The 13,197-nt window shown below is 41.5% G+C and overlaps 2 protein-coding genes across 4 annotated transcripts in view; one reads left to right on the top strand and one right to left on the bottom strand.

The window, feature by feature from the left end:
- Positions 1-7,790, top strand: part of anxa6 (annexin A6) — a 37,999-nt gene extending 30,209 nt beyond the window's left edge. For 2 of the 3 annotated variants that reach the window (XM_014213299.3, NM_001139751.1), the window contains 4 exon segments: positions 8-103; positions 273-331; positions 2,169-2,291; positions 7,104-7,790. In XM_014213299.3, the coding sequence (XP_014068774.1) occupies positions 8-103; positions 273-331; positions 2,169-2,291; positions 7,104-7,163 (338 nt within the window). In that variant the 3' untranslated portion in view covers positions 7,164-7,790. 3 annotated transcript variants of the gene reach the window in all.
- LOC106612296 (cationic amino acid transporter 2) overlaps positions 1-13,197 on the bottom strand; it is an 87,061-nt gene that overhangs the window by 66,942 nt on the left and 6,922 nt on the right. The gene's annotated exons all lie outside the window — the stretch shown is intronic.

Here is a 13,197-nt window from a genome sequence, read left to right as displayed (position 1 = left end):
TTTTTAGTGTTCCAAGAGTTTGTCCGATGCAGCAATAAGGACATTGAACAGATCATCAAGAAGGAGATGTCTGGAGACGTGAAACAGGCCATGTATGGCATAGGTAAGGCCTTTGATTGGATGGCTGTGCATAGACTGTTTTTGTAGTTAGGCCCTTGACTCCAGAGTGGAGTATAGGTCATTGAGGCTGTTGACAAATTACATCTTACAGGTTTGGATATTGTAATATTTAGTTTTTTGTTGACCTATCATATCTCTCTTTCTCGTTGCAGTTCGGAGTGTAAAGAACCAGCCTAATTACATTGCTGAGCGCCTGTACAAAGCCATGAAGGTAGGTCTATTTCTGCTGCTTTTAGAAACGGCTCCCATCGCAGTCCAGCCATGTTTCACTGTCCTGTGGATAGCTAGCTAAATCCAGTTTTTACTAGGCTAGCTGTTAGAAAATCCATCCCCTTTAGGCCTGCTAGTACTAAGCACTTCATGTTGTTGTTTCTGTCTACCTGCTAGAGCAGGCTATGTATGTTTTGTGTTTTGTTGTGTTTTGTATTTTGTTTTGTATTGTGTGTTTTGTTTTGTGTTTTGTATTGTGTTTTGTGTTGTGTTGTGTTTTTTATTGTGTGTTTTGTTTTGTGTTTTGTATTGTGTTTTGTGTTGTGTTGTGTTTTTTATTGTGTATTGTGTTGTGTTGTGTATTGTGTTTGTGTTTTGTATTGTGTTTTGTATTGTGTGTGTGGACTGTGAATGCTAGGGATCCAACTACACTGAACTAAAATATAAATGTGTTGGTCCCAGGGATCCAACTACACTGAACTAAAATATAAATGTGTTGGTCCCAGGGATCCAACTACACTGAACTAAAATATAAATGTGTTGGTCCCAGGGATCCAACTACACTGAACTAAAATATAAATGTGTTGGTCCCATGTTTCATGAGCTGAAATAAAAGATCCCAGAAATGTGCCATACACACAAAAATATTATTTCTCTCAAATGTTGTGAAAAAATTTGTTTACATCCCTGTTAGCCTGCATTTCTCCTTTACCAAGATAATCAATCCATCTGACAGGTGTGGCATATCAAGAAGCTGATTAAACAGCATGATCATTAGACGGGTGCACCTGGGGACAATAAAAGGCCACTCTAAAATGTGCAGTTTTGTCAAACAACACAATGCCACAGGTGTCTCAAGTTTTGAGGGAGCGTGCAATTGGCATTCTGACTGCAGGAATGTCCACCAGAGATGCTGCCAGATAATTTAATGTTCATTTCTCTACCATAAGCCACCTCCAATGTCGTTTTAGAGAATTTTGGAGTACATCCAACCAGCCTCACAACCAGACCACGTGTATGGCGTCGTGTGGGTGAGCGGTTTGTTGATGTCAACGTTGTGAACAGAGTGCCCCATTGTGGGGTTATGGTATGGGCAGGCATAAGCTACGATGAACACAATTTCATTTTACCAATAGCAATTTGAATGCACAAAAAGACTGCAATAAGATCCTGAGGCCCATTTCTTTTTTAATGTATCTGTAACCAACAGATGCATATCTGTATTCCCAGTCATGTGAAATCCATAGATTAGGGCCTTATGAAATTATTGTTTTTTTTTTGTTTTTTTTTGGGGTGTGGTTATTTTACCCCCAATCTTGTGTCATCACTGCAACTCCCCAACGGGCTCGGGAGGCGAAGGTCAAGTTATGCGTCCTCCGAAACATGACCCGCCAAACTATGCTTCTTAACACCCGCCCACTTAACCTGGAAGCCAGCTGCACCAATGTGTCGGAGGAAACACTGTTCAACTGACAACAGAGGTCAGCCTGCAGGCGCCCGGCCCGCAAACATGGAGTCACTAGAGCGCAATGAGCCAAGTAAAGCCCCCCCAGCCAAACCCTCCCCTAACCCGGAAGACACCCGGCCAATTGTGCACCGCCCTATGGGACTCCCAATCACGGCCAGTTGTGTGACACAGCCTGGGATCGAACACGGGTCTGTAGTGACACCTCAAGCACTGCGATGCAGTGTCTTAGACCGCTGTGCCACTCGAGAGGCCCTAATGGATTTATCTCAATTGACTGTAGATGAGTAAAATCTTTGAAATTGTTTCATGTTGTATTTTATATTTTGATCAGTATATATGTATAAACATGACATTTCTCTGTCCTCTGCAGTGTATTGGCACAGACGACAGGGCTCTGATCCGCATCATGGTCTCACGCAGTGAAGTCGACCTTTTCAATATCCGCAAAGAGTTCAAGGAGACTCACGACTGTTCTCTCCATGAATTCATCCAGGTAGAAACCATGGTTGTAAGTTTTCATATTCTACATGTCGAGTAACACACTACTGTCTACAGTCTGCTGCACTTTGCATGTCCCTTTACATGCCCCTGTACCCTCGCTCTGTGTGTGTGTGTGTGTGTGTGTGTGTGTGTGTGTGTGTGTGTGTGTGTGTGTGTGTGTGTGTGTGTGTGTGTGTGTGTGTGTGTGTGTGTGTGTGTGTGTTTCTGTTGTACTACTGTGCTGCTACACATCCTATTTTCGTCGAGATGGGTGGAACGGAGAACGGTGCTCTATAGCTTCCTGTGTTGGATGGGGCTTGTGGGGCTGCGGCTGCCATACAGCTGTTTAGGAATTTCCCCTGCATGCTCGACTTCCTCTCTGTAGGCCGACACCCGTGATTGGCTAGAAGATGTCGAGGCAGGAAGTGCCCACATCCAGGTCTATACTGGCTCTCACATGTAAAAGACCAGGGTTGTGTACTGAATGGCACCCTGTTCCTCTATGGGCCCTGGTTGAAAGTAGTGCACTATACAGTGGGGGAAAAAAGTATTTGATCCCCTGCTGATTTTGTTCGTTTGCCCACTTACAAAGAAATGATCAGTCTATAATTTTAATGGTAGGTTTATTTGAACAGTGAGAGACAGAATAACAACAACAAAAATCCTGAAAAACGCATGTCAAAAATGTTATAAAATGATTTGCATTTTAATGAGGGAAATAAGTATTTGACCCCTCTGCAAAACATGACTTAGTACTTGGTGGCAAAACCCTTGTTGGCAATCACAGAGGTCAGACGTTTCTTGTAGTTGGCCACCAGGTTTGCACACATCTCAGGAGGGATTTTGTCCCACTCCTCCTTGCAGATCTTCTCCAAGTCATTAAGGTTTCGAGGCTGACGTTTGGCAACTCGAACCTTCAGCTCCCTCCACAGATTTTCTATGGGATTAAGATCTGGAGACTGGCTAGGCCACTCCAGGACCTTAACGTGCTTCTTTTTGAGCCACTCCTTTGTTGCCTTGGCCGTGTGTTTTGGGTCATTGTAATGCTGGAATACCCATCCACGACCCATTTTCAATGCCCTGGCTGAGGGAAGGAGGTTCTCACCCAAGATTTGACAGTACATGGCCCCGTCAAATGATGCGGTGAAGTTGTCCTGTCCCCTTAGCAGAAAAACACCCCCAAAGCATAATGTTTCCACCTCCATGTTTGACTGTGGAGATGGTGTTCTTGGGGTCATAGGCAGCATTCCTCCTCCTCCAAACACGGTGAGTTGAGTTGATGTCAAAGAGCTCCATTTTGGTCTCATCTGACCACAACACTTTCACCAGTTGTCCTCTGAGTCTTTCAGATGTTCATTGGCAAACTTCAGACGGGCATGTATATGTATTCTTGAGCAGGGGGACCTTGCGGGCGCTGCAGGATTTCAGTCCTTCACGGCGTAGTGTGTTACCAGTTGTTTTCTTGGTGACAATGGTCCCAGCTGCCTTGAGATCATTGACAAGAGCCTCCCGTGTAGTTCTTGGCTGATTCCTCACCGTTCTCATGATCATTGCAACCCCACAAGGTGAGATCTTGCATGGAGCTCCAGGCCGAGGGATATTGACAGTTCTTTTGTGTTTCTTCCATTTGCGAATAATCGCACCAAATGTTGTCACCTTCTCACCAAGCTGCTTGGCGATGGTCTTGTAGCCCATTCCAGCCTTTTGTAGGTCTACAATCTTGTCCCTGACATCCTTGGAGAGCTCTTTGGTCTTGGCCATGGTGGAGAGTTTGGAATCTGATTGATTGATTGCTTCTGTGGACAGGTGTCTTTTTTACATGGTAACAAGCTGCGGTAAGGAGCACTCCCTTTAAGAGTGTGCACCTAATCTCAGCTCGTTACCTGTATAAAAGACACCTGGGAGCCAGAAATCTTTCTGATTGAGAGGGGGTCAAATACTTATTTCCCTCATTAAAATGCAAATCAATTTATAACATTTTTGACATGCGTTTTTCTGGATATTTTTGTTGTTATTCTGTCCCTCACTGTTCAAATAAACCTACCATTAAAATTATAGACTTTTCCTTTCTTTATCAGTGGGCAAACGTACAAAATCAGCAGGGGATCAAATACTTTTTCCCCCCACTGTATAGAACATATAGTAGGGTTCTATTTGGGAGACGTACACCAGTAATAACTTCTGCAGATGAGGGTGGCCCTTAAATAATGTCAATGATATTATCTATGTACCAGAGGAGGATTTAAGAGCTATAATGGAAAGGTGGGGATTGATATATGGATTGGTTGAAAGAGTTGTGAAGTCACATGCTGTAAATACAGTTGTGTCATAAAAATACATTAAAATCTAACTCGATCCGGAGACATTCTTTATTTCTGTCAGCGTAAAGTAAATTGCCGTTTTGCTAATATAATGTATTTCAAAACCAATTTTGAACTTAGATTCTGACAAGTGATAACTTCTTTGCTTTCTATAAATGTCTGTCCACTAACCCTGTGTGTCTCTGTGATGTACTGTATGTGTCTCTGTGATGTACTGTATGTGTCTCTGTGATGTACTGTATGCGTCTCTGTGATGTTCTGTATGTGTCTCTGTGTTAATGTGTCTGTGTGATGTACTGTATGTGTCTGTGTGATGTTCTGTATGTGTCTCTGTGATGTTCTGTATGTGTCTCTGTGTTAATGTGTCTGTGTGATGTACTGTATGTGTCTGTGTGTTAATGTGTCTGTGTGATGTACTGTATGTGTCTCTGTGATGTTCTGTATGTGTCTCTGTGTTAATGTGTCTGTGTGATGTACTGTATGTGTCTGTGTGATGTACTGTATGTGTCTCTGTGATGTACTGTATGTGTCTCTGTGATGTACTGTATGTGTCTCTGTGATGTTCTGTATGTGTCTCTGTGTTAATGTGTCTGTGTGATGTACTGTATGTGTCTCTGTGATGTTCTGTATGTGTCTCTGTGTTAATGTGTCTGTGTGATGTACTGTATGTGTCTGTTTGTTAATGTGTCTGTGTGATGTACTGTATGTGTCTCTGTGATGTTCTGTATGTGTCTCTGTGTTAATGTGTCTGTGTGATGTTCTGTATGTGTCTCTGTGATGTACTGTATGTGTCTCTGTGATGTTTTGTATGTGTCTCTGTGATGTTCTGTATGTGTCTGTGTGATGTACTGTATGTGTCTCTGTGATGTTCTGTATGTGTCTCTGTGTTAATGTGTCTGTGTGATGTACTGTATGTGTCTCTGTGATGTTCTGTATGTGTCTCTGTGTTAATGTGTCTGTGTGATGTACTGTATGTGTCTGTGTGTTAATGTGTCTGTGTGATGTACTGTATGTGTCTCTGTGATGTTCTGTATGTGTCTCTGTGTTAATGTGTCTGTGTGATGTACTGTATGTGTCTGTGTGATGTACTGTATGTGTCTCTGTGTTAATGTGTCTCTGTGATGTTCTGTATGTGTCTCTGTGATGTTCTGTATGTGTCTCTGTGATGTACTGTATGTGTCTCTGTGATGTTCTGTATGTGTCTCTGTGTTAATGTGTCTCTGTGATGTACTGTATGTGTCTCTGTGATGTACTGTATGTGTCTCTGTGTTAATGTGTCTGTGTGATGTACTGTATGTGTCTCTGTGTTAATGTGTCTCTGTGATGTACTGTATGTGTCTCTGTGTTAATGTGTCTCTGTGATGTTCTGTATGTGTCTCTGTGTTAATGTGTCTGTGTGATGTACTGTATGTGTCTCTGTGTTAATGTGTCTCTGTGATGTACTGTATGTGTCTCTGTGTTAATGTGTCTCTGTGATGTTCTGTATGTGTCTCTGTGTTAATGTGTCTCTGTGATGTACTGTATGTGTCTCTGTGATGTACTGTATGTGTCTCTGTGTTAATGTGTCTCTGTGATGTTCTGTATGTGTCTCTGTGATGTACTGTATGTGTCTCTGTGTTAATGTGTCTGTGTGATGTTCTGTATGTGTCTCTGTGATGTACTGTATGTGTCTCTGTGTTAATGTGTCTCTGTGATGTTCTGTATGTGTCTCTGTGATGTACTGTATGTGTCTCTGTGTTAATGTGTCTCTGTGATGTACTGTATGTGTCTCTGTGTTAATGTGTCTGTGTGATCTACTGTATGTGTCTCTGTGATGTTATTGAGTTGACCATGCTTTTACTGTGGGAGCTGTTCATATACCTAACTGATTACCCCGCTCTGAATAACTTAGAATATTTATATAGCTATATAATATATGATAGAATTAACCAATAAGGCCCGAGGGGATGTGGTATATGGACAATATACCACGGCTAAGGGCTGTTCTTTAGCATGACGCAATGAGGAGTGCCTGGATACAGCCCTTAGCCGTGGTATATCGGCCATATATCACAAACCCCCGAGGTGTCTTATTGCTATTATAAACTGGTTACCAATGTAATTATAAGAGTAAAAACAACCCAGTTTATAACTTAGATTATATCACATATTATATAACTTAGATTATAACCTTTGTGGTTCGAACCCTGAATGCTGATTGGCTGACAGCCGGTATATATATATATATACCACGGCTCGTCGGGTCTAAGAACAGCCGTTAGCCATGGCATATTGGCCATATACCACACCCCCTCAGGCCTTATTGTTTAATTATATGATATAATAACATATACTGTATAAACACTCAGTAAAAGAGACCCTAAATACTTCTTCCTCTCCTTGTGTGTTGAATTTTGTGTTCAAAATTTGTATGCATCCCAAATGGTCCCCTATTATTATACAGTGCCATTTGGGATGGAGTCTGTTTTAGTAAGTTCCTAAAAAGCTGCTGCTTCCTCTCTCAGGGTGATACCTCAGGGGACTACCGTAAGACCCTGCTGATGCTGTGTGGAGGACAAGACTAGAACCAGAACCACCCAGCAGGCTTCCAGAAGGCTCCAGAACACCAGTGGAGCTTCTGGAACACTCTAGAACACCAACTGAAGCTGTCAATCTACCGGTCAACTGTGCTGTGCATACATCCACATTGAACCCAGTGGGGATAGTCAGTCTGCTCTGTTTGTCCCTCACCGCTGCCACTCCTCTGCCAAAGTGACCTATGACCTCAACAACCTCCCCACAGAGTCTCTGCTCCTTTCTTCTTTCCTAGCTTCCTTGATGTAATCACAGATCTAAATTGGTTCAAGTGATGTTCGGGTGGTAACCTTGCTATGCTTACACCTATCCATAACTAATGATGCATTTTTAAAGTATTGGAACATTGGAGCTCTGTGCTGCCACCTCTGTGTAAGTCTTTTTCATGTCAAATGTTTCTTTTTCTTTTCTTTTTTTTTTTTTACAGAACCCCTGTAGTGTTAGTGGTATTTACATTGAAAGTGAGAGATAGGAAACTGCTTGGCTAAGTCTCTAACTGTCAACCTATTGAGGGCTTTGAAGTGTTTGTATGGCGCTTCTACAATGCAATAGGTCATTACTGTATGGTTTTAGGAACGTTACATTGTGTCTCCTCAAAATAAAAGGAATGTGTCGTAGTACTGTATTCTGTTGGCATTTATTTTTTGAAGACAGATTTGAATGACAAGATATGACCTATATTATGATAAATGCATATAAAATGCATACATTTTAAAACTGGATTGAATAAATTTCAACCAAATTGCTCTTAGGTCTACATTTCTGTGTAATATGCACTAATGACAGGGTAATGACTCATTTGGACTGAGATCATGTTACGGTAATGTCCTGTGTTGATTTCTTCTGATAGTGCTCCACATACAGCAGGACCAGGGTTAAGGCCGTGTCAATATCTCTACGTACCAGAATGGCACCTTATCCCTAATATAGTGCACTGCTTTTGAGCAGAACCCTATGAGCCCTGGTCAAAAGCAGTGCACCATATAGGGAATAGAATGCTATTTGGACCGTGTCACTGTGGTTCACTATGTTTAGCTACCTGGGTAGCTTCTGGGTGCCGTTCAGTGATTAAATATTGATGTTGGCAGAGGGGCACTGGGCCAGAGCTTTAGAATCAGGAAACTCCCTGTTTACATCCTGAATGGCTCCCTATTCCCTACACATAGTGCACTACTTTTAACCAGAGCCCTATGGGTCCAGGTCAAAAGTAGTATACTATTTAGGGAATAGCAAATGGTACTCTATTCGGAATAGGCTACTATTTTGGACATGACACTGTATAATTCATTCACTGCCTCTCCCACTCACTGAACCAACAATACATAGAAGTTTTCCAATCTTAAAAAACACAGTATGTTATGGTCTTCTTCATAGTTAATGTAATCGCTTATTTTAATCACATCCATTACTCTTTATTTCACTGAACAGAACATTATGAACACCTGCTTTTTCCATGACAGACTGATCAGAACTATGCATAGACACTGAGTGTACAAAACATTATGAACACCTGCTCTTTCCATGACAGATTGATCAGAACTATGCATAGACACTGAGTGTACAAAACATTATGAACACCTGCTCTTTCAAAGACAGATTGATCAGAACTATGCATAGACACTGAGTGTACAAAACATTATGAACACCTGCTCTTTCCATGACAGACTGATGAGGTGAAAGCTATGATCTCTTATTAATGTCACTTTTTAAATCCACTTCAATCAGTGTAGATGAAACAGAGGAGACAGGTTGACTGGGCAAGACAAAATATTTAAGTGCCTTTGAACTGGGCATGGTAGTACTGGGAGGGGGGGTTAATAGACGAGGAAAAAGAGGTTTGAAAGACGAGATTATCCCCTCAATACAAATGTCATGGATATATTGGAACTAGTGGATATATGGAGGCTTAAATATACTGAGCTAGTGAGATATACATGGAGGAGGTTTAATATCCTGACCTAGTGAGATATACATGGAGGAGGTTTAATATCCTGACCTAGTGAGATATACATGGAGGAGGTTTAATATCCTGACCTAGTGAGATATACATGGAGGAGGTTAAATATCCTGACCTAGTGAGATATACATGGAGGAGGTTTAATATCCTGACCTAGTGAGATATACATGGAGGAGGTTTAATATCCTGAACTAGTGAGATATACATGGAGGAGGTTTAATATCCTGACCTAGTGAGATATACATGGAGGAGGTTTAATATCCTGAACTAGTGAGATATACATGGAGGAGGTTTAATATCCTGACCTAGTGAGATATACACAGAGGTTTAATATCCTGACCTAGTGAGATATACATGGAGGAGGTTTAATATCCTGACCTAGTGAGATATACATGGAGGAGGTTTAATATCCTGACCTAGTGAGATATACATGGAGGAGGTTTAATATCCTGAACTAGTGAGATATGCATGGAGGAGGTTTAATATCCTGACCTAGTGAGATATACATGGAGGATGTTTAATATCCTGACCTAGTGAGATATACATGGAGGAGGTTTAATATCCTGAACTAGTGAGATATATATGGAGGAGGTTTAATATCCTGACCTAGTGAGATATGCATGGAGGAGGTTTAATATCCTGACCTAGTGAGATATGCATGGAGGAGGTTTAATATCCTGACCTAGTGAGATATGCATGGAGGAGGTTTAATATCCTGACCTAGTGAGATATGCATGGAGGAGGTTTAATATCCTGAACTAGTGAGATATACATGGAGGAGGTTTAATATTCTGAACTAGTGAGATATATATGGAGGAGGTTTAATATCCTGACCTAGTGAGATATACGAAGCTCAATCAAGCTAGTCGTCTTGACTACTTTCCTATTTCATTCTCTCTGGCACCAAAAGTTTTAAAAAGTGTTGATCGGGGACAGAATGCGGTCGGAATGCGGTCAGACCGTCACATAATTGGTATATACATTACTCTTACAGAATTTCCGCAAGGGCGAGGATCTTGGAAATGTATTCAAAGCCTACTGGATGACAAAACCTTTTTTTAATCAAGACAGAATAATTCATAACTGACTTTTTCCTACATAACATAGGTACAACAGATCCCCTTATTGTAAGGAACACTCATCTTTAAAATTCAATTCAATTCAACACTCATCTTTAAAACAAAACAATTTAGGTCAAAAGAACTCAGTCCAGATATATAGCAACAAAACTGTAACATAGAGGTTCAGAATAACTTTAGAGCAAAAACAAAAAGATCTGGAGGAACTTATTCAAAAAAGATCAAGTGTAATATATTATAAAAATAAAGCAAACTGGATGGAAAATGGGAAAAAAAATGCACCAAATGATGTTTGGATCTTCCAACATAGAAATGCTAACAAACATAATTTACAGAAACTCATCCATGATTTACCAAACAATATTTTGAAAGAGGAAGCAAAGTACTTTAAGCATATGTTTTAATTTCAGTCTCCTCCATTTCCACTAATTGAAGTTACTAGTGTAACTTAATTTAGTGTCAAATTAACAGCTGTACAGAAAGACTCATGTCTCTACTGTAAGACTAATTACAGAGGAGGAACTTATAGATGCAATTAAAGCGTTCAAGTCCGGGAAAACTCCAGGGCTGAATGGGAAGTATATAAAATCTTTTTCAATGTACTCAAAGGTTCACTATTAACATGTTTTAACCACTCCTATAAAAATGGTAGACTATCACATACTCAGCAAGATGGTTAGAATTTACTATGACTGAAACAGGACCCTGGTGGTAAATATACTGCTCAAAAAAATAAAGGGAACACTTAAACAACACAATGTAACTCCAAGTCAATCACACTTCTGTGAAATCAAACTGTCCACTTTGGAAGCAACACTGATTGACAATAAATTTCACATGCTGTTGTGCAAATGGAATAGACAACAGGTGGAAATTATAGGCAATTAGCAAGACACCCCCAATAAAGGAGTGGTTCTGCAGGTGGTAACCACAGACCACTTCTCAGTTCCTATGCTTCCTGGCTGATGTTTTGGTCACTTTTGAATGCTGGCGGTGCCACTCTAGTGGTAGCATGAGACGGAGTCTACAACCCACACAAGTGGCTCAGGTAGTGCAGCTCATCCAGGATGGCATATCAATGCGAGCTGTGGCAAGAAGGTTTGCTGTGTCTGTCAGCGTAGTGTCCAGAGCATGGAGGCGCTACCAGGAGACAGGCCAGTACATCAGGAGACATGGAGGAGGCCGTAGGAGGGCAACAACCCAGCAGCAGGACCGCTACCTCCGCCTTTGTGCAACGAGGAGCAGGAGGAGCACTGCCAGAGCCCTGCAAAAGGACCTCCAGCAGGCCACAAATGTGCATGTGTCTGCTCAAACGGTCAGAAACAGACTCCATGAGGGTGGTATGAGGGCCCGACGTCCACAGGTGGGGGTTGTGCTTACAGCCCAACACCGTGCAGGACGTTTGGCTTTTGCCAGAGAACACCAAGATTGGCAAATTCGCCACTGGCGCCCTGTGCTCTTCACAGATCAAAGCAGGTTCACACTGAGCACATGTGACAGACGTGACAGAGTCTGGAGACGCCATGGAGAACGTTCTGCTGCCGGCAACATCCTCCAGCATGACCGGTTTGGCAGTGGGTCAGTCATGGTGTGGGGTGGCATTTCTTTGGGGGGCCGCACAGCCCTCCATGTGCTCGCCAGAGGTAGCCTGACTGCCATTAGGTACCGAGATGAGATCCTCAGACCCCTTGTGAGACCATATGCTAGTGCGGTTGGCCCTGGGTTCCTCCTAATGCAAGACAATGCTAGACCTCATGTGGCTGGAGTGTGTCAGCAGTTCCTGCAAGAGGAAGGCATTGATGCTATGGACTGGCCCGCCCGTTCCCCAGACCTGAATCCAATTGAGCACATCTGGGACATCATGTCTCGCTCCATCCACCAACGCCACGTTGCACCACAGATTGTCCAGGAGTTGGCGGATGCTTTAGTACAGGTCTGGGAGGAGATCCCTCAGGAGACCATCCGCCACCTCATCAGGAGCATGCCCAGGCGTTGTAGGGAGGTCATACAGGCACGTGGAGGCCACACACACTACTGAGCCTCATTTTGACTTGTTTTAAGGACATTACATCAAAGTTGGATCAGCCTGTAGTGTAGTTTTCCACTTTAATTTTGAGTGTGACTCCAAATCCAGACCTCCATGTGTTGATAAATTGGATTTCCATTGATTATTTTTGTGTGATTTTGTTGTCAGCACATTCAACTATGTAAAGAAAAAAGTATTTAATAAGCTTATTTCTTTCATTCAGATCTAGGATGTGTTGTTTAAGTGTTCCCTTTATTTTTTTGAGCAGTGTATAAAGATCCAGTCCACCAAAAACAACTGACCCCTTACACTGCAGTGTTGTGATGCCAAAATCCAGGCAAAATGCATAGTGCATAGAATTAAAAAGGTATTGTCGGATATTATTAATCCTAACCAGACAGGTTTTTTTTACATGGATGATACATTGGAGATAATATAAGACAAGTACTGGAAACAATAGAACACTATTAAAAATATGTGAAACCAGGTCTGGTATTCATAGCTGACTTTGAAAAGGCCTTTGATAAAGTATGACTGGAATTTATGTATAAATGCCTGGACTTTTTTTTAATTTTGGAGAATCTCTTATACAATGAGTTAATGTTATGTATAGTAACCCTAGGTGTTAAATAGTAAACAATGGCTACTTTTCAGAAAGTATTAAACTGTCAAGAGGAGTAAAACAAGGTTGTCCACTATCGGCATATCTATTTCCTTTAGCCATCGAAATGCTAGCTATTCAAATCAGATCCAACAATAATATCAAGAGGCTAGAAATCCAAGGCTTAAAATCCAAGGTGTCATTGTACGCTTAGGATTCATGTTTTCTTTTAAATCCGCAACTTGGATCCCTCCACAGCCTCATAGAGGATCTAGATACTTGTTCTAACCTCTCTGGATTAAAATCTGATTATGATAAATGCAGCATATTACATATTGGATCTCTAAAAAAAAAAATACAT

The sequence above is a fragment of the Salmo salar genome, chromosome 09, assembly GCF_965601325.2.
Source record: "Salmo salar chromosome 09, fSalSal1, whole genome shotgun sequence".
NCBI lineage: Eukaryota > Metazoa > Chordata > Actinopteri > Salmoniformes > Salmonidae > Salmo > Salmo salar.
This window is presented reverse-complemented; position numbering and strand designations above follow the sequence as displayed.